At 34.4% G+C, this 21,823-nt stretch overlaps 1 protein-coding gene across 3 annotated transcripts in view; it reads left to right on the top strand.

Annotated features, from left to right (window-relative positions):
* DMXL2 (Dmx like 2) overlaps nucleotides 1–21,823 on the top strand; it is a 54,453-nt gene that overhangs the window by 5,666 nt on the left and 26,964 nt on the right. For all 3 annotated transcript variants that reach the window (XM_054837321.1, XM_054837320.1, XM_054837322.1), the window contains exons 2-17: nucleotides 3,353–3,478; nucleotides 5,164–5,235; nucleotides 5,920–5,998; nucleotides 6,623–6,779; nucleotides 7,768–7,834; nucleotides 9,642–9,820; nucleotides 10,530–10,713; nucleotides 11,687–11,861; nucleotides 12,615–12,848; nucleotides 13,961–14,238; nucleotides 14,380–15,073; nucleotides 16,875–16,996; nucleotides 18,044–18,133; nucleotides 19,501–19,618; nucleotides 20,339–20,458; nucleotides 20,934–21,161. In XM_054837321.1, coding sequence (XP_054693296.1) covers nucleotides 3,353–3,478; nucleotides 5,164–5,235; nucleotides 5,920–5,998; nucleotides 6,623–6,779; nucleotides 7,768–7,834; nucleotides 9,642–9,820; nucleotides 10,530–10,713; nucleotides 11,687–11,861; nucleotides 12,615–12,848; nucleotides 13,961–14,238; nucleotides 14,380–15,073; nucleotides 16,875–16,996; nucleotides 18,044–18,133; nucleotides 19,501–19,618; nucleotides 20,339–20,458; nucleotides 20,934–21,161 — 2,923 coding nt within the window. The remainder of the gene's footprint in view (nucleotides 1–3,352; nucleotides 3,479–5,163; nucleotides 5,236–5,919; nucleotides 5,999–6,622; nucleotides 6,780–7,767; nucleotides 7,835–9,641; nucleotides 9,821–10,529; nucleotides 10,714–11,686; nucleotides 11,862–12,614; nucleotides 12,849–13,960; nucleotides 14,239–14,379; nucleotides 15,074–16,874; nucleotides 16,997–18,043; nucleotides 18,134–19,500; nucleotides 19,619–20,338; nucleotides 20,459–20,933; nucleotides 21,162–21,823) is intronic.

The following is a 21,823-nucleotide window of genomic DNA, read 5'->3' as shown; positions in this document are numbered from 1 at the left end:
TTGTCAGCTGAATCCTTAAGAAGGAACTACTGATGTTAAATATTATGATGCTTCCCTATTCTTTGCCAACATAGGGTGCTTCTACTGCATTACCAGCTTATGGAGTGAAAGGACAAAATGAAAAGAGGATTTAATAGAAATATGTTCTGTTCAAGTGTAAACACATTAATATATTGAGTATATTAGAAAAGCCTCATAAAAGTAATCAAATGGAAAATTTGTATTTAGATGTATAATGTGAAATATGGAAATATCTTTCAGTACAGAAAAGTATATTGACCTTTTCTGTTTTGAGAAATTTGGAGACTATAATTGTGAAAAAGTGAACACTTGTTTTAAAATGAGGGGACACCTTTTCTCAAGGGTGGGGTTATAATAAATGTACTTCTTAAAGTAAATTTAAGATTCAAGGTAAATATACTTTGATGCACTTTCAAGAAATGAGACACATTCTCAGAATAAATATCTACACTGAGAAAATCACCCCAGAACCAAGAGACAGCATTTGCTCAAAGAAACTATAGCTGAAGGCAGATACCCTGCTGTTGGGAATGTGTTCCGACTAAGGTCTCTAACAGGCTAGATCCTTCCTGTTGGCATAGGACACTTAGGTGTGCTGAGTCACTTGTTGGTGCAGTGCCAAACACAAAGACTAGGAAGGATATGAGTGACAATAAGATCATTTCATTTAGGAAAGAAATCTCTACATCTTGATTCTTTAAGAAAAAAACTTTCTACTGTAAACCATCCTTTTAATTCACAACCACCTTTCTACTTAACTTTGTAAAAATATACTAAATGGTACAATTAGCCAGGAAAATACTGCTTTGTTTCTATAATAAGAAGTGCAGATAGGGGACAAGAGAGAAGAGAAACTAAAATGTTTAAGAAAGGAAGACACTAAATTCTTTGGCCTCACAGTGTCAGCAGACATACCCAAGTATAAAACATTTTCTGTTTCATGCATTATCAACTATACACAGACATAAAGCTGTGCATGTTTAAGAACAGTAAGCATAAGGAAATTAAAGTTGAAAAGTTTTTTCCTTTGCCTATATCATTTCTGAGACACACATCCATGTCTCCTGCTAACATTATTGCAACTAGTGATAAATTATGTTTAATTTAGTTTGAAATTTACATGTCATCAATACCAACAATGAAAAAATAGGGTATCCAAAAGGTTTAAGTCCTTGTTGGAGGTGGATCAGTACCTTTTTTTACTGTATTAGATAACAATTTAAATCATGTCTTTTAGTAGTTCGTATTAGTAGTTATGAGGCAGACTGTTGAAAAAAGGTGAGTCTTTCAGGTTTTTGCTGTTTTAATTTTCACCCTTTGAAGCAAATGGTAGGAGAATCAATTGCCTGTTAGCACTAGAATTCTGAATAAATTATTGGAACAAGAGGACCTGCTTTTATTTTCCCATATACTTACAGGCATTCACATCCTTGTCTCCATCTTCCTTCCTATTTGTGAACACATGCTGGCCTGTCCAGCATTCCACACCACTGGCACAGTTTGTTTTGCAACAAATTCCAATATAAAACATAGGAAAACAACAGAAAAGATTTTCTGTTCAATGCCAGAACTTAGAATCTTAACTTTCTTTCTCTTAATTTCTGGAAATAATCCTATTCTTTTTTGATAATAACTTATTCTCTTCCAGACTGGGTCTAATAATTGCATAGCCTAGTCATCAAGGAGCTAGGATATTCTGTTACATAGATAATCTCCCTCTAACAACCTTTTAGCAGTTGGGTTTTTTTCCCTGTCCTGCTTACATTGTGTAACTCCAGTATCAGTTCCTCAGGGCTTTCCAGAGCAACGGTTGTGGGCTTGAGGTCTCAGACAACACTGTGTCACTTTATTTTTGTGATATGACCTTGGAAATCTTTTAGACAATCTATGTTTTGAACGCAGTTTTCATTTTTGTGTGTGCAGTTGTACAGTGTGTTAATTTCTGAGGCCTGAGTTTCTGCTTTGCTGCTTGTATTGCTGTTCCTTTCTTGTTTTTAACAGTGACTGTACTTTCACTAAATTAAGCCTTTTTCTTCAGACTCTCACTTGTTGCACCTTCCCAGGAGGATCAGAAGTAGACATAGAAGGTCATGAGACCTAAATTGTCTATTCTAGTTACAGTGGTTATCTTGCACCATTATCTTAGCATGCCCATCAATGGGCACTGATTCTGTAAATCTACAGAAGTACTTGCAACTTCTCATACACTTCTCAGAAATAATACAGGTAGCCTTTAAACTGATTGACCTCAACGGAGAGGGCTAGGACTCAATGATTTGGAAATTATTATGAAAGGAGCTGGGGACAAGTTAAAATGACAAAGTAATTTTGTACCATCTGAAATTAACTGTTGAGGACTTGCACTCTCTGCTTAATTCAGCTGTTGTAAAATTTCTGCCTGCTGTATTGGAATCAGTGGAAAACCTCCTTTAAGGAAAGAGACTTCTAGCTATAACTGTTTACTTTAAAAAGGCTTATTGGTAGATTGATGCTAGGGAGGGATTTCTATGCCTGACTGTCGGAGTTCAGTGGAACAGATCATCCGGAGTCATTAAACTCTTTAGAATATTCTGGCATGCTAGGACAGGTGAAAGGTTGGCAGGCAGATACACATATTTATCCTGCCGATAAAAAGTGCTGCAAGCTATCATTGTTCTATAACTTATTCTTAAAGAAATTATTCAGACCGTAGGGTATATTGCACAAGATATCCAAGATGAATCTTTTTTCTTTTTTTTTTTACAGTCTTGTAGTGCACTTCTTAAAAACTCAGAAAAGCCCAGAAATTGTATTGTTATAAAAAAAGAATCATTTAATATTCTTAAGAAAAAAAGAGGGAAGGGGGGGGCATATTTATGAAATTTATATGCAAATTCAATAATAAGTGCACCTGAATAGTACGCTCTTGGCTGCCTTGCTCGAAGAGGCAACAAGAATTGGGGGGGTGAGGGGAGGAAAAAACAAACAAACAAAACAACAACAACAAAAACCACAAACAAAAAAACACTTAAACCTAAAAAACCACCACAAAACAAACAAAAGTGAAAGTACACACAGAGCTTAATTTCTAGAATAGGTTGGGGTTTGGTTTTGGTTTTTTTAACTGTTTCTGTTTGCCAACCCTGGTAGATTTAAGGTCTCCTTTGCTACTTTGTTTTTACTTGTTACTTCTTCGGTGCTATTGAAGTGTGAGGAATAAACCTGCTACATAGTAACATCTTGTTTCAATGGAGATTTTCACAGCTCTCTCAAAAACAGAAGTCGGCTAATAAGGATTCAGTTAGGTTTTTAAATAAAATTTTAATTGTATTTATTTTTTAAAATATTTCAGGCATATGGCTCTGGTTGTGACATTGTTATTCTGGCAAATGACTTTGAATGTGTGCAAATTATTCCCGGTGCTAAACATGGAAACATCCAGGTCAGTTGTGTGGAGTGCTCCCAACGACAAGGCAGGGTAAGGATTTTAATAAATTTGTACAGAATTTTTTAAAAAATTGAATACTCTAACTGAAAGAATTAAACAGCATCATAATACATTAATGGTATTAATGAGTTAATTTAATGACAAAGATCAGTTTTTACTGATCTGTAATTTTCTGAGTAACATTTGTCAGAGAATTGTTTCCTTTTTTTTGGGGGGAGGGGTATGGGGAGGGGAAGCAGGAAGCATATTGTAACAATGGTTTTTATTCCTTTCCAGGACCTGCAATAACAGGTCTCTCAAAATGTGGAAATATATATTAATTACAGTATAGTATCAGAACTGGAATGGTACTAAAATTATTGTTAATGTCTCCATTATTGTATACTTTCATCTAGCTAAAGAAGACATGGATAAATCATTTATGTATACATATATGTACACACACGTGTGTGTGTGTCCTGCAAAGTAATGAATTAGAAATACTTTATTTTTCAGAAAAGCTTAGGCATGTTCAATGTGTTTAGAAGTGCTACAGTATGAGCCGTCATAACTGCATGGCTCTTTGACTGGCTATGTGGTTCTATTTTTAATCCCTAAACAATGCTAAAGAGACAGTTTAGATTGCTGAGAAAAAAAACACTTTCTATGAGGTATGGTAGTGCACCGAGCAAAGTTTCTTTGTCAGTTATCACTGCCTACTAATAGTAGCTAGTTAAAAATTGGTTGCGGTACTGATAAGCCCTACTTAGGCTTCAGGCAGGTTTAGCTGGTGAGACCCCTGCACTGCAGCAGTGCCATCCCAGTAGGACTGGAAGAGAGATTCTAGCTGCAAGACTACCATGAACCCCTGGGTGGTTCTGCATTCAGGACTCTGAACTCAGTCTGTTCTTTTCTTTGGGAGTGTGTTGCTGCAACCTTCCCCCCACTCCCCTCCCCCTGAAGAGGAAATAAGATTTCATAATGAATGTTGTGAAACTTTTACATCTGTATTGAGGAAACCAGATCCTGAATGGGAAGAACTTAAACAGTTTTTCTTTTAAAAATCTTTTTAAGGAGGAAAAAGGAATTTTAAAGATAGTCAAAAGTACTCATAAGCATATGAGTATTAGGAACATGACAAGATAAATTCCTAATAAAGATGATTTTGTGTATGGAGGCTTCTGTGAAATAAGTGGGTGAAGGAAATTGAGGGGTTCAGTGGTGTAAGTACTTCAGTTTTTCTGTTTACCATTTGTCTCCCCTCAAAATGTATTTAACTGTTCAAATTAGAAATACATTTTCTCCTCTTTCTCATAATTATTATTTTGTGGTACAAAATGGAATCTGGGAACACACTGAGACCCACAGACACTAATAATTAATTTATTAGTTAGCTATGAAGTAGACAGAACATGAGCATTAACAGTAGTTACTCCAGAAGAATATATTAGATTGACAGCCTTTATCCCACTTAACAAAATGCTTTCCCTACTTATTGTGAAAAATCTTAAAGATGGGCTTGTTCAGAAGTATGTAAGGTATATATACACACACATGCACTTTCCTTAAGAAAGTATACCTATAACACAATTAATGACATTTGTATCAATTTCACTTTTCTTGAACAATGGCACATGGAAGATGTATTGGAAATTCTTTAGCTATTTTGGAATACTAATGAGTGGTTACACTTATCTCCTAACCTTACATTTTGTGTCTTCAATTTTTTTTTCCAGATTGCAGCATCATATGGAAATGCTGTTTGCATTTTTGAACCGCTTGGTATAAATTCTCATAAAAGAAATTGTGTAAGTATGTATTTCACAATTGTAATTTGATTTAGGGTCTTCTAAGAGGCAAAATTCTGTCTGCCAGTTATTAGTATATTATTATTATATTACACTGGCACGCAAAAGACTAATGGATAAACGTTTTCCACCATCCATAATAAAATTGAATGGGTAGAATCTTCCACTGCATGAATCGAACTGGGGACTGCACTTGTCCTAACTTCACAAGATCTTGTTCTTGAATCTCATACTAGAATGACAGGTGACAAGTTGGTGTTTCTTTAACTTGAAGAGCTTGTCAGATCTGTGGTACAGATATATGACTTAGACTTGTATACATGTACCCAAGCTTGTTTTAACATTAAGTATGTTCTCAAGCAGGTTTCACAATTTTTGTTGCACCTATGCTGCCATCCCTTATGTTGTTATAAACGTATGATCTAACTAGTTTAAAGTAATCTACAGACATATTTGTATGTGTGACAGGTCCAGATCTGGTTCGCAGAGCACTCTGTGATGCATTTAATTTTTATAAACCAATTAAAGAAATTATTAAAACTAGGTTCAGCAGTCTACCACTGGGTCCTGAATGTTTTTGCAACAGGCTTAATTGCAATTTTGTAGAGAAAGCAAGAAATTACCAATACCTTTGTATTTTGCTGTTGCTGTGAGAATTAATCCTTTACTGTTTTTTAACTACAGCAACTAAAGTGTCAGTGGCTTAAAACTGGGCAATTCTTCCTCAGTTCTATGACTTACAACCTGGCATGGGATCCTCAAGGTAATGTGAAGTTTGTGAAATATTTGTTCATCGTCTGTAGCTAGGGAAACTTAAACACAAATTATTGTAATAAAGTGAGAGCATGAATATGGAAATTTTAGATTATCTGTTCTCAGGCAGTGTTGCATAAAATGTGAGGCTACAGTTATCATTTGTGAAGAAGCTGTGCCAAGTGTTTAAGTCTCTTATGCAAGATCGTATTTTGAGAATGTTAAGTTGCTAGCAGGCTTAAATTGCCACTAATAATAATTTAAATAGAATTTTATCACAATTAAGGTCAGCAGTGTACCCGGACACAGATATTTATAAGATGTCTAACAATATGTATTTGAGATATGAATAGCTATTTAGCATATACAACATTCATTATTAAATACAATTTATCATTTGAAGTCACCAAAAAACCCTTTATGTTCTTTCTTAAAAGATATTATAAATTCAAAATGTTTTAATAAAAACATCTGTATAATATGATTGAATAGCTTATCATATTTTAAAAGGACTATATAAAGTTGAGTTTTCAACCTGTTTTGAATAATTCTCAACAAAATATGATGACAGGCTTAATCTTTCAACATACGTGCATCATCTTGGTTTCACAGCTGTGATATTACTCACTTTCAGGTAACAGACTGTTGACAGCAACTGACTTCTTGCAATTGTGGGCCCCTCCATCTAGTGACATTGTAGAGGAAGATGAAGATGATGATCCTGACAATCAGTTCAAAGATGATAAGGTTCTCCCAGTTCTAAATGACTGGAAATGTGTGTGGCAGTGCAAGTGAGTGAGATAATTTTTATTTTAAGACAAATTGCAATGCCACCTCATATATCAACCCTATCTTCTCTCCAAAACCATATTTTAAAATGTGCTTTTAAATCAGCTTAAAATACTATAAAATTCAAATAAAGTAAGTTACTCCAAATAAAAATTCCTCACTTTTTCAAGTGGCCTATCACCAGATAACCTAGTCAAAGGCTTACCCAAACTGTAGCACTGGCAATATATCAAAATTGTCCTTGTTTTCTCATCTTTGAAAGCAGTGCGGAGATATTGGATGAGACTGAACAGAGGAGCAGTTGCAGGCAGATAAAGATGAGAGCTGCTTCCTAAATCTTAGGAAGAGGGTCCTGAAACTCTTTCTACCCAGTTCTATTTGAGATCCATGTTACGGAAGTACTTCATGATCAGCCATTTAAATATATATATATACACACACACACACATATATATGTATAGATGCAGACTTGGGAAGCAGCTGCCTATGAACCTGTTTTGTCTTGACTATTTTGAAGCCATTTTCAATTTTGTGCCCACAAAGCACTATATAGGCTGCTTTCCTCTTTTAGACAGCTGACCCATAAGCTGTAGTCACAGAAAAACAGTATCACAACTTATCTAAAAGATCTTCACCTTCGTTTCTTCCTACTATTTGTCTTGGCTTCACTGGGAGTAGAGGAGCAGGTGGGACAAACTTCACTTCTCTGATATCATCAGATCTAGCCTAGGCTTGCCATACTTAAACCACTTTATTTTATGGGCTTTTTTTTTTGTAAAACTGTGAAAATACTAAATATTTTGTTTCATCGTAGCAAATAGTTTTCATGCTTCTGCTATTTCTAAAGTATGCTTAAAGCAACAACTATAAAATACTAATATATTTCATTTAAATAATGAACAAGAATACTTAACTGAATACACATAGAGTAATACTGTAGAATAAATAGACTTTACTTACAACTTAAAACTTTATTCTCATGATCTTTAGGACTGCAGTATCAGTACATTTGATGGCATGGTCTCCTGATGGTGAATACTTTGCAACAGCTGGGAAGGTAAGGACAAAAAAGAATAATTAAATAAGCATTTGCAAAGTTTTGCATTTGTTTGACAGAAGTAAATAAGTAATACAGAATAGTCCTGAACCATATACTCTATTGTAGTCTGAGCTAAGTTAAATACAGCTGTATTTTCATGTAATTTCATGAATTTAGCTGTGTACTCTTACTAAATACTTGAGAATCAACCTGGAAATGCAGCGACATTGGTACAGACTTGTGTATATATATTTTTTTAGATAAAGTATACCTAGATGAACTTTCAGATATGCATAAACATGTTTTTCTACTTCTGTTGGAAATAATGAGGATAAATATTACATCATTATTATAGAACACATCACATTTAAACTGGTATAATATGCACACCTCAGCGGATAAATTAGAAAGTATTTTCTATTTAGTGAAATTTGGGTTCAATTATCAGTTCTTAACTTCTATTTCCATTTGGCATATTTTTTGTCAAATTGCTATTGAAGCTAAATTTTCAATTAATAATCCTCTTTAATGTCACCCTATCATTTGAGTGATTCCCTTTGGTTTTCAGGTCTGGATAGGTAAGCATTTATTGCTTGCACTTAATGTTGGTTGAACAATGAGATCAATTTTAGGAACCTTTGTATTCTTACACTTACTAAAGACAACCAAATCATGATCTGCATTGTTTTATGATTAAAAACATACTTGCAACACCTTAATAAATATTACATTTAGAAACATTGTGGTTAGAAAATTATCAAAAGATTTACTTCATTCCATATTTCTATTTCCCATGAATATACTTTTATATAGCTAAGAATTTGACTAAGTAGATGAAGCAGATGGTTCCAGAAGTCATTTTCTGTCTCTAGGACAGCTCTATATTAGTTGTTACATGAAATACACAGCTTTGATCATAATTCTTAACAGGGCTGCCTGTCAGACTTCCTTCTTGCAGAATCTGTGGTCAGATACTGTACTTTTTGATGCTTGTCAGGAAATACTATCTTTTTTCTACACTCTCAGAGGTTTGTGATTTATTCATGTATTTACTTTATCCTGTATCTCCACTCCAGCAGCAAGTCCTGAAATCCAGGGATGTGGCATCCAGCTGTGCACAATGTACTGTTGTACTAGTAATGTCCTTAGCTCACATCAGTATAGTCATACTCCAGTCTCACTTATCAGCATTTGTAGTATTGTTGTGTCAGTGATTCAGTTTTATTTCAATTAATTATGTCAGTGGCACCCAACCACTCAAACCAGAAAGGCAGCATAGGTTGTGCTGGTGGAGAGGAAGGTTGTAATATGCATCTGCTCCTCTACTGTCTGCCTGTGCTCACTGTACTTTTCCACGAAAGTCAGGCTTTCTGCACGTGGGAACCAACAGGGGCTTACAGCATGAATTGTGTCAGTGGAGAAACTGACTGTTGATGATCTTAATATTGTAGGGTGCAGCCTACTTCTGGCTTTGCAGGGAAATGGACAAGGGATTTAAGCATGCACATGTGCTATGCAGAAAATGCATAGAGAACTAAGAGGAAAGTAGGGGGCCAACTGGACTGGAAGAAAAATTCCTTATGGGAGTGGAGTGTTGTCAGCAGATTATTTCTTCAGTCCTGTAACTCATTCCAGGATGACCATCAATGAAATAAGTGGTCTCAGAATAGGTTGTCTGAAAAACTGCAGATAGTTCTGGGCCACAGACCAAGTTTTCACGGAAGATACCAGGAACAGCAGTTTCCTTATTATTTGAGATTTTCTTTTTGTGACATTTTGAGTTACAGCTAGCTAACCCCATGGTTTTTTTTATTGCTTTACCTAGGATGACTGCCTCTTAAAGGTTTGGTATCCTATGACTGGTTGGAAGTCATCTCTTCTGCCCCAAGAGAATGAAGAAAAGAAAAAATATTCAGGGGTTGTCCACTTCTCATTTGTTTATTTGGCGCATCCTCGAGCAGTGACAGGATTTTCATGGCGTAACATTAGCAAGTACATGCCCAGGTTCGAAAGTTTTCTTTTTTAAAAAAACAAGCCTTTGACCAAGTATTATTTTTAACGCTCTACTTAGTTTGGCCATCAAGAACATGATTAGATTTCTCTGCTTATACTTTCAAGAAATAAAACATATCAACGTCTTCCCATAAGTTTCTTTATTACCTAGTACAATAGTGATAGGCATGTTAATAGGTGAGATTTATTTTAAAATATGGTTTAAACTTTAGTGCCTTCTCAAGTTATGCCAGGAAGCATGGATGTAAGGCTTTGTCTTCACCAAATGTTGCTATGACATTGGAAATAAAATATTTGTTTAAATTACTAGCATTTAGTAAGCTATTTTCTGCACCTTGTTGTATATACTGGTATTTAACTAGTTGTTCTATTTAATTTTTCATTATTTAGTAAAACGTATGCATTCTTCACGTAGTCCAGCAAGTCAGATAGTTTGGGCAGTTTCATAACTGCAGTTTTCTAAAAGCTGTTGCATTTATCAAATAATCACCATTCCATGTTCACATGCACTTTTGCCAATAATCTATGGGTTTATCAGCGTGCCAAAAATCACTACTGATATAAAATCTTCAGTTAGAGAGAGACAGAAATTTGGATGAAACAATAACTGCTAAATACTTGTATACTCCCCTAATTTCTGCTGAGTCCATATAGCTAATTTAATTGCATTGGGTAGTAACCTTGATATGTCTGTTTTTAGGGGTTTGGTCTGTAATGTGTTACTCACATCGTGTCTTGATGGCATCTGTCGGCTGTGGGCAGAGACGTTGTTACCAGAAGATACTCTTCTTGGTGAGCAGATCTGTGAAACTAGCACTTCCAGCATTAGCAGCACCATCTCTCAATCTGGAAAGCAGAAGGACAAAATACAGCATGCACTAGAGGTACAAGTAAATACTTATTTTGTCAATTTATTTCAAGATTTTTAAAACTTAAATATTTAAAGGATGTAGAACTCTAATGATGTGTATTATCTAGTTCTTATAAGCATAATAGTCTGAATTATTTGATATCATTTTTTGAAGTCTATTACTAAACACTGAAGAAGTCAGAGACTTTGCAACTCTGAATCCAAGCTCCATGTTCTTAAACCTCAATCTACTTTTTGTATAGCTAACTAATAGTGATGGGAAGAGACAATATTTAATGTGGAATAGTAAGTGATGGTTTCATTCTGATTTGGTCTGAAAGTCTGTAATTATAAAAACAGTAGAAGCAGTAAATAAACTCTTTTAATTTTTAATTAGCTGATTTGATAGTTGCATTTCCAAAAGGTGGGATTATGGGGCTTTAAATTTCAGTGGCAGTTATATCAAGTCTATTAAGTTTACAGTGAGAGAAAACTTATCAATATAAAACCAAGAAAACAAAACAGAACAAACCCCACCACTCATTTGTAGACTTTTACAATCAGACCAAGTTTTTACTTTTTGCAGATCATGACCACCAACAAATAGGGAGAGTGGAACTAAGTATGCTTTGGGCTGTTGAAGCAGTTGTGCTCTCCACGTGCTCCCAGCAATTTTCAGTTACACAAAAATAATTCATTATAAAATTATACTGCTTTTAGATTGTTGTAATCTTGTTTATGAATGTTACACAAAATAGTCTGTACTTCTGTGTTGTTGTTGAAGCAGGTATTAAAGGAACTTTCAGAAGACTGTTAGAAGAGCTTTGCCTTTCGCCAGTACATAAGCGTTACTAATCTCTGTTGAAATCTATTTAAAATAATCCTTTTGAAATTAGTCTTCACCTCTTAGGTAGAAGGAAGTTAAAAATGTTGAGGCTTTATGTAAGTGTGAATTTTTACCTTACAGTTTTTAGTATTTCTTAATTTATTTTTTATCACTATACCAGACAATTCACCATTTGAAAAACATGAGAAAAGGACAAAGGAGATCTTCAGTTCTTGTTACCCACACAGATGTACTGCCAGATCAACAGGGTACTCATGAAGTTCAGCGTCACATTTCACATCACGCAAATGCACTTGGTCACTTCCATATAGCAGCAAGCATCAATCCTAATACAGGTGAAATACAACCATTTATTAAACTGTAATAATATATTTGCACAAAATGAAAAAATAAAAGGAGCTGAGATGCACATTCTTTGCTTTGCCTAATTGAATACAGGGAATTTGTAGGAAGACTGTTATTTCACAAGTCTGTTACTTGGCATAGAGTTTTGTAAGACAAATAAGGCTGAATTTATTCTGAATACCTTCAGCACTTCTGAAGGCAAATTAAATTCATCTTTGTACATCAGAAATCAAAACAAACCTAAATTTCAGGTCTGTTTGGCATTTGATTATTGGGGTTTGGGAGCATATGGTATATGATGAATAGAGTATTTGCATCCGACAGAATATATAGTGAATGAAAAAGAGCCGTACCAGATATTTTGGCAGAAAACCAGCTGCTTTTTATAGAATAATGTAGAATATTTTAAACAAGGAGAAGATTAAAGAGCAATCATGTGCCTTACCTAAAAATCTGTACAAGCACACTGCAACATATGACGCTGAGCAATTAGAACTGTTGAATATCATTTACCATTCACATAAGAATAAATTTTCATGTAAATTTATTGATGTTAAGATATTTTTACTTTATTACAATTGCATGAAGAAACTTGATCTGCAGCTTACCTTTTCTAATCTTACAAGCACGAATTATGTTCTACTTAAAATAAGTTAAATGACTTAAGAAATCTGTGTATATGTGTGTGTATATATATATCAGTTTAATATATAGCTTTTTTATGTGTTTAAAAATGTCCACAGATATTCCATCAGTCTTGGCTGGAACAGCTTTTAATACAGATGAAGGAAATGGAGGCTTCGTAGTTCACTGGTTGAATAATAAAGAATTTAATTTTACATCCTCTATTGAAGTATTTATGGAGCATCTAAGACAAATTTCAGAACAACAACTAGAACAAGATTTTGATGTTGAGGTTGAAGAGGAAGAAGAAATGGAAGAAAAAGAGAGAGGTTTACATATGAAATTAGATCATGGTTAGTAATATTGAGATACGTAGCACAATAATTATTCTGAAGTACATTAATGCAATAATTAATGAAATTATTTAGCACAAGAATTATAAGTGCCAACATTTTATCATTAATCTAAAATAAATACACAATTACAACTGGAATTTTGGCTGCTGTAATTGTAGGCATGAAAAATTCAATGAGGTACTCTTCGTTGAAACACAATAGTGATACACACAGTGGAAAAGAAAGGTAGCTTTTGTCTTTCATTTCCATTTTGGATATGTTCCACTGAGCTATGAAATTATGACTAAAACCTGCTTTCTATTCATCTTACAATCTGATTGTCAGTAATGACATACTAATTTATGGCAAGCTTTAAGAAGGGTTGGATATAGCTCCATTTTAATGCAACTGCACTGTTTCCAGTACTGGTAAGATTTATATGTTAAACCTTAGCTCACCTGATGATGCCAGCTGTAGCTGTTCACAAGGGAACGAGACACATATTTGAAATTAAGGATGGAAAACATATCTTACCAGAAACACTTTACATTGCTGTGGGAGGGTCAGTTGGCCAGTAAGAATGTGTAAAAATAAAAATCTGTCTACAGAAACCAGTAAGACCAATTAGTGACAGTAAACCAATGATACGTTGTGTCATTTATAATACTTAGATTCTTCAAATCTAGATTACCAATGCAGTAGTTAAGTGTGTGATAATTCTTACTGAACATGCAATACATACTACTTCATCAATGATTACATACCATATATTTCATGATTACCTTCTACATAAAAAACCCCAACACATTAATATAGAACCAGCAATCATATAAAATATGTGGGTTTATGTAGTTGACCAGAATAATCTTAGGCAGGGCATTACTCTAAGTATCTAGATTTTTACGGTTATATTCATTACTACTTGTATTGCATAGTTAGAAGCAATAGTCAAAGGCCAGAGCCTCATATTTTTGTACAGACAGACCAAAGTTGTTTCTACCCTCAATGTGCATGAATGTTCTTATCAGATAGTACTATTAGCAGATTAAAAAATATTGTGTTGTTTTGAATAGAAACTGATAGGGAAATGTTTGCAATGGATAAAATGTCACATTTCATTTCTGTTGCAGACTTGTCTATAGATAGAGAATCAGAGACAGGGACTGGTACAGGCTCTTCAGAACATGAGGATGGAGAAAGAGAGGGAAGCCCCAAAACATCTCTACTAGCAGGCCCACGCGTGCCTCTTCCAACAGTTTTGTTAGATCGGAAAATTGAGTTGCTCCTAACTGAATGGAACAGAAATCCAGATATGCTTTTTACTATCCATCCTATTGATGGTACCTTTTTGGTGTGGCATGTGAAATATTTAGATGAATACACTCCAGGCATCTTTCGACAAGTTCAGGTATTGTATATTTGAAATAGTTTTATTATTTATGATCTTAATCAACAATCATTGTGTCCTTTTATATCTGAATATCAGTATGAATTTAAAGTACTTCCTGTGAAACAGCTAAAACTTATTCTAATTTTTTTTCTTTTTTAGGTTTCATTTTCTTCTAGGATTCCTGTTGCATTTCCATCAGGAGATGCTAGTTCCCTTAGCAAGAATATTATGATGTATGCTTGCCCTGCCTTTGTAAAAGACAGTAATGCTGTACATCAGAAGACAATGGACTTCCCAGATAAAACTCTAGCAAATAAAGGACCAAGCTTTGCCCAGGACAGCGCAAACATGAATATAATTTCTCCCATAGTAATGATGATTTCCAAACATATAGATGGCTCTCTCAATCAGTGGGCAGTTACTTTTGCTGATAAGTCAGCTTTCACTACTGTGCTAACTGTATCACATAAATTTAGGTACTGCGGTCATCGTTTTCATCTCAATGATCTAGCTTGCCATTCTGTTTTACCGTTACTGCTAACGTCTTCCCATCATAATGCTCTATTAACTCCTGAATCAGACAGTTCCTGGGACTCTGACAGGATAAACAGAATAACAGATCCTATTAAACATGTGAAAGGTTCTTCTAGACAGCAACTTAAAAATGCAGCAACCCGCACATTCCATGACCCAAATGCAATCTATAGTGAGCTGATTCTGTGGCGTGTAGATCCTATAGGACCTCTGTCATACACTGGAGGAGTATCTGAATTGGCTCGAATTAACTCTCTTCATACGTCCGCTTTCTCTAACGTAGCCTGGCTTCCAACACTTATTCCCAGCTATTGCCTTGGTGAGTATACTTAGCATGTTTCCATATAGAGTTAACACTGTGAGTTATATAATTAATTTGTTAAAATAAATTATTATTGTATTTGGAGTATATTTATATTAACTTTTCAGCAATTTCTTTGTATTACACAAATTAAGCATTTTTATTTCATTTGAGGCTAAGATACTTCAAAACATTTCATTTGATCTGAGTGTGTCTGTAGTTACTGTGGATCAGCTGACATTCAGTAACTTCTTTGTGTAAGCAATCATCACTCTCACAAAAAACAAGACGACACTTTCCTCAGTGCTTTAGGCAGCTTCACTGAGTGTTCTCTGTATTGACATGGTATTAATAATGCAGGTGTTCTGATGACTTAGGCATCTGGGTTGTTGGCCACATACAGCTGCAGGAGGCAGTGGGTTGAACAGAACTAGTATTTGGACCACTTGAACATCTGAATTATTGGGAAAGGTTTTCAGCCAAAATTTACACTATCAAAATCTTTTAACATGCTGGCTAAGAACTCTGCTTAGAAGATCCTGAAACAATACCAAAATTCTTCAGGCTGTCAGTGGTTTACAAAAGCCCAGTTAGAACACAGTCTCTTTCTTTAAAAATATTCTACGTTTACTTTACAGAACTGCAAGCAGTACTTTTTCAGAGGTCAGGCATTATATCATCTGATGTATAACGACCTAGGACAATTCTTCAGTTTTTGTATTTAATTTTAGGGCTTTCTATTGCAATTAGGAAACTTATCTCCACAAATGTTACTCTATTCCACCACTCAGATACTTATTTTTGAATTAGCATAAAGATGCTGTTGTAGTAGTTGTCATCTCTGTATACAATACTAAAAATGTCATGTGTGCTGTGGAAGTAACATTAAATTTTATACCAATAATGCTAGGTCATTTTATTATGCTAAGGCCAGTCTGACCTTTGCAGTGATTAAATGGGTATCAAAGATGTTGTACAACCTCAAAAATCCTAAATATGCATAATAAATAGATAACATATCTTTGATTTAAAACAAAATAAATCAATTTTCTCTGCTCTCATCGTAACATTCTGTGCTGTCTGAATCCCACGCAGTCTTCTAAACACAAATAACTCTCTGCTTCCCTCTTATAATGTAAGAGGAAAACATATATCAGAATAGAAAACCTTGTGTCAAGCCTGTTCTATATACTGTAGAGAAGCAAAAAAGACATTCTCTTACAGTTTTTCATATATTATTCACTGCTGCAGATATATTTCTCCCTCCACTTTTATATCTGCACTTTTAACTGGAGGGTAGAAGGGAACATTCATAGAGATTAATTTTATCCAAAGAGGATAAAAGAAGAAACAGTAAACAAGGAAAAAAGCTATAGCTAATATAGCTTTTCTGAACAGTTTACCTTATCCTCCTGCTCTAAATTGTCTCTGACAACCTAGGCAAGCTAGAGTTAGCAGTTCTGAGCACCTCCTTGGAGGTGACAGTGAAGAGAACATAACCGTTTTAGGGAACAGCAGCGTTCCCTTAGGTGTACTACGTACTGGTTTTTGCATGTGTGAACAATGTTTGTAAACACTTATGTATTCTGCTTAGATTATGAGAAGTTTCAGTTATATAAATGAGCAGAAAAGGAGTTATTTCAAAGTTCAAATAATGGTGTTTTAATGCACACATTTACTTACGTTTTTTGCTCCAGTACTTTATGAAAATTATGTTAGAAACCTATTCAGATAAAAGTGGCTTGTAATGGTATCATGTCCGATGCCATTTGACTGCTATTTTTTTCTTTAACCATGAAATTTTTGTGTTTTCTATTAGGTACATACTGCAACTCTGCTAGTGCTTGCTTTGTTGCATCTGATGGCAAAAACCTGAGACTCTATCAAGCTGTCGTAGATGCACGAAAACTTCTAGATGAATTATCTGACCCTGAATCATCTGTAAGTTTTATGTAGCAATGGTTTGAAAGAATTAAAATAAAACTAATTAAGATAACTTTTTTCCAGTGGTTTGCCTTCACTTAGTTCTGTATAGTTTTTTGCCATGCCGTGTATAGGATCTTACCTTGCATAATTACATGTTTTTCACCTGTCTGTAAACATTAGCAGACAGAAATGCAGCTATTACTACTAAAAGTGAAATAAAATTTCCCTGACAAGTTTCCCCAACCTGTAGCTGGTAGGGAAAAGAAAAACAGGATTTCTTTCTTTGTCTTCTCACAAAAGAGGGGAGTCAAGAGCAAGTGGGAGGGTGAAGACAGAAGAGCAAGACTTCGATATCCACCTAAATTACATCTATATATGAGGAGGGACAGACATGGTGGGATAGGAGGAAATTGGCAGGTTATTGCTAAGGGTAATATTAGCTCCTAGTTTTTCTCTAATAAGCAATTTTTTTATTCTTTTTATTTCTTTGACTTTAAGCAAAGTAAAGCCTGGCCTTGCACTGCTATTGTATAAAGAAGCACATCTATCTTTCTTTCCATTCTTCTGTTATTTTATAAACTATCCTGCAAGATAGAGCCTGTCAGTATTCAGATCAGTCTGAGGAATCTGTTCTAGGAGCAACGATTGTGAACATTCCAGCAAAAAATCAATAGAGCCTTCAGTTCATATATAAGCTGTACTGATTTATTTTTTTTACGTGTTGTGACAAAACCTGGAGCTTTAAACAAAAGTGAAGCAGTATATTTTGAGTTTCTCAAGGTACAGATACTAAGTTATGTTATAAAACGATAAAACTTTAAATAAACAGCATTTAGTTTCCATAAAAACTGGTGTGCTATCCCTATGAATAGTTGCAGATTCATAACAGTGCAAATGTCTTGATAAACACATTATTCATAGTGCCAAAATGACAACAGGACGAAGTCTGTTATGGTTTATGTCAACAAGGAAAATTAAAGCATCAGTTTATTGTAAATGACTGCAATTTCCTTCTGTCTGAAGGAAAAATATACTAACTCTTCTCATTTTTCTCTGTTTCAGAAACTTATTGGGGAAGTGTTTAACATTGTGAGCCAGCAATCTACTGCTCGACCAGGATGCATTATTGAACTTGATGCAATAACAAACAAAGTAAATAAATGGTTAACTCTTTAAGGGTATCACATAAAGGTGTTTATTAGCTTTGTCTGTTAATTAACCTAATCTATTGGAAAGAGGTTAAAGAGATGACACTTCTCTATGGTGATGATGACTGCCTTAAATTTTTGTGAATGTTGAGATACCTTGAACATTTTAGACAACTTTATTTTAGCTGCTAGGAGCTCAAAGCCTGTTGTTAGTGTAACAACATTTTCTAAGCATAAATCTTGATGAAAACAAAACTTAAGTAAAGACTGGTTTATAAACTGTCATAATTTAAAGGGGGGGAAAAAAGTATCACAATCCCCCCCCAACCCAAACAAAAAGATGAACAACATTAAAAAAACACCGAACCTAAAAACTAGACCTAAGTATTCCAAAATGTAGGACTCATAGCCATATATGTCTTGTAAGACAACTTTTTATCTGTTAACTAATACAGCTATACAATTCAAGCAATGAGGAGATAGTATTATTACACTTTATTCTTAGTCACAGTTATTTTGATCGTACACGTTCCAGTGGTGTTTTCTGTTAGGAAAGCAGCTTGTGAAAACAGTGTAGGTTTACCATTTCTTAATTAGACATCTTGATGTTTTTGACATATATAAAGAAGTATTTCTCTATTTGTCAATAAATTTCCACATCTTTTAAGTATTAATCACATCGGATCTTTGATTTTAAGTTCAGATTTACAAAATACTTTTCTAGAATTTTTATAGATGAGTACAGGGAATACTCTCTTTCCATGTTGCTCTGGAAAAAGAGGGTGTTTTGCAACATGAAAACTTTGCCATCACTGTCTTTGGGGGACATACTTTTCCTTGACTGCAGGAAAGGATTTTACTGCCAGCAGCCTCCTTTATAGAGAGGTGGAGGCACTGCAAAGAAATCTGTTGCTGTCAGGAAGGACAGCTGTTGAGATATCCCAAAGAAGGAAAATCTGTAATTCATTCCTTTTTTAGATTTCCCAAACAATTCACTGCAGACATGTCTTCCACTGAAGAGGGATAGAAGTCTAAGTGTTTTTTGCCACTGTCATTCCAGATCTAAAGAAATAAAACCCAATCAGATACTAATTCATCTGTCAATAACTGCAGCAAAACTGTTATTACAGGATTTGTCTAGCATGGTAGACCTCAGTGAAATTATTTGAATATACAAACAACAGGTTCTAGAATATGCTGTTCTTAATATAAGAGGAAAATGTTTAGTTTTTCTGATGCATTAAAATAATTTTCAACATTATAAAAGAAAGTGATCCTCATCAGTAGCTAGACTGCACAAAAGAAATAATTGCATTAGTACAAAACATTGCTATACTGTTCTGGAAGCATAACTATTACTTAATGTTTCAGTGTGGCTCAAACACACAATTGCTTCATGTCTTTCAAGAAGACTTCATTTTGGGATACAAACCACATAAGGAAGATGTGGAAGGGAAAGAAACTGAGATATTTTTCCAGCCATCACAAGGTATAGCATAAAAATAACTAATATGAATGAAGTTAAGTACCAAAAATATTCTTAAAGAATACTGAAATCTAGTCAGCATATGCTAGTTTTCTACAGATTCTCATTAAAAAGGATTCAGTAAAATGGCTGTTTCATGTTGCTCACATGAATTGTTGTTTACATGGTAATGGTATTAAACAAAGGCATTCTAATTTGCTTAGAGTGAAACGTTTTAACTTATACGACAAAGTCCATTTTTCAAAACGCTAAATGTTATATATAAACAGAAGTGTATTTTCTGCATCAATATGTAGTTCCAGATGATAAGGTAAATGTATCCGACTTCCAAGTTAATACAACAGAAAGTAACTGGGGAATTTGGTAGTAGACTTAAAGCTTTAAAATAAAAAGGAAGAAAGCAGACAGGTGGAAAAGTCTTTACAATCTAGCAAAATAGTTCCAACTGACTGGGAAGGGAAATATACCTAATAAATTAGATTTGCCACTGATACTCAGGTTGTCTGTAAGTCAGTCTCTTTATTTTTGTAATTCTTCTGTAGCTATAAGCAAACAAAACGTTGATTTGAAAATGTTATTAATGGTACTGTTTGAATATTTTGTTTGCTCTTTTGAAGAGTAAACCAGGGTTTTTTAGTATCAGTAATTTTTAGAGAGTCTGTTATTGAAAATTATTTCTGTTGAATGTAAACTCATGATAGTGATAACACGTTTAAATTACAGGGTATCGTCCACCACCTTTCTCAGAAAAGTTCTACCTAGTAGTAATTGAAAAAGATAGTAATGGCTGCTCTGTTCTTCAGATGTGGCATCTTCATCTCAAATCTGTGCAAGCCTGTTTAGGTGAGTAACTGTAATTTTCTTTAGACAGACTTTTCTTTCATATTATTTAAAATAAAATTTAAAGCTTGGTGGTTTATTTTAAAACAAATTGTGTCACCTTTGTTAAGCAAAAGCCTCAAAGTGAGGAATCTTCAGAATAACTTAATCAATGCAAGAGAAGCAATAAGATTCTGTACAAATGTTAGTTGCATTCTATACCAATAGCAATATAAAAAATTGTTGATAGGGTGAGTAATGTACTTAAGCACTGGATTATTTATTTTAAACTATCAGTATTTCAGAATGTTATGGGTATCTTAAAATGAATGGTCACAGCATGCAATAAAACTAACACAGCCTGCATATGTCAAATAAATATTTTCTGTGTAACTTAAGCACTGCTAATAAAAATAAATCTGATCATAGAATATTCATGCCTTGTCCTTACTTATAAACAATTTTTTTTAACACTGTTGGCAATTTTTTTTATACATAGCAAAACCAGCTGAAGCTACGTCATCAGAGAATAAGCTTAGTGTACCTGAGCAAAAGACTGTGGATTCTTCTCCAGATGTATCACCCAGCATAAGTCCCATTCCACGATCTTCATCAATTGCTAATCTTCAGACTGCTAGTAAACTCATTCTGAGCTCCAGACTTGTGTATAGCCAACCTCTGGATCTCCCTGTTGGTGTAGAAGTAATAAGAGCAACTCCTTCAGCGGGTAAATTTAACCTTTTTTTTTTTTTTTCTTTCTATCCAGTTGGTCCACTAACTTACCTCCTAACTTACAGGATTGTATCTTTTCAGCCTATCACATTCTGATTTACTGATACAGGGAACACGGGGCTAAAAAGGCGCTCTCAAATCATTGTGTCCATATCATGTTACCCTTTCATAAATATGTCAAGTTCCCACAGGAAAGCTGTTCCTGACGCTTACTGCTCTAATAGTTTGAAACTTAACTTCTAGTCTTAATTTATTAATGAACAATTTATACATGCAGTTCATTTAGCAGCATTAACGTGGTGGGTATATAGTGGGTTTTTTTTACCTGATACAGTTATAACTTCTGTTTGTCTGTCTTTCTGTATCTTCTCCTGTCTTTTTTTCTTTTTTTTTTCCTCCCTTCTTAGGTTTCATTTTGGTAGGCTATATGAACCTAATCTTAACTTTTTTAATCTCATCTGATTAAGGCTTTGTATTCCTTTCATTATTCTAACAACCTTTCTTTGAATTAGTTCAGTTCCAGCTTATCTTCTTTGAATAGCGACCAGAAAAGCAGGTAATTGGTAACGTTCAAGCTGCAAGACTGTTATCAGTCTTAATACATTTGCCCTTCCCCAACTCCAAATTAGAAAAATAATACCAGGTTGCAAAGTTCTC

The sequence above is a fragment of the Grus americana genome, chromosome 10 (assembly GCF_028858705.1).
Source record: "Grus americana isolate bGruAme1 chromosome 10, bGruAme1.mat, whole genome shotgun sequence".
Lineage (NCBI taxonomy): Eukaryota > Metazoa > Chordata > Aves > Gruiformes > Gruidae > Grus > Grus americana.
Note: the sequence above shows the minus strand (reverse complement) of the source record. Positions and strands in the feature narration are given on the sequence as shown.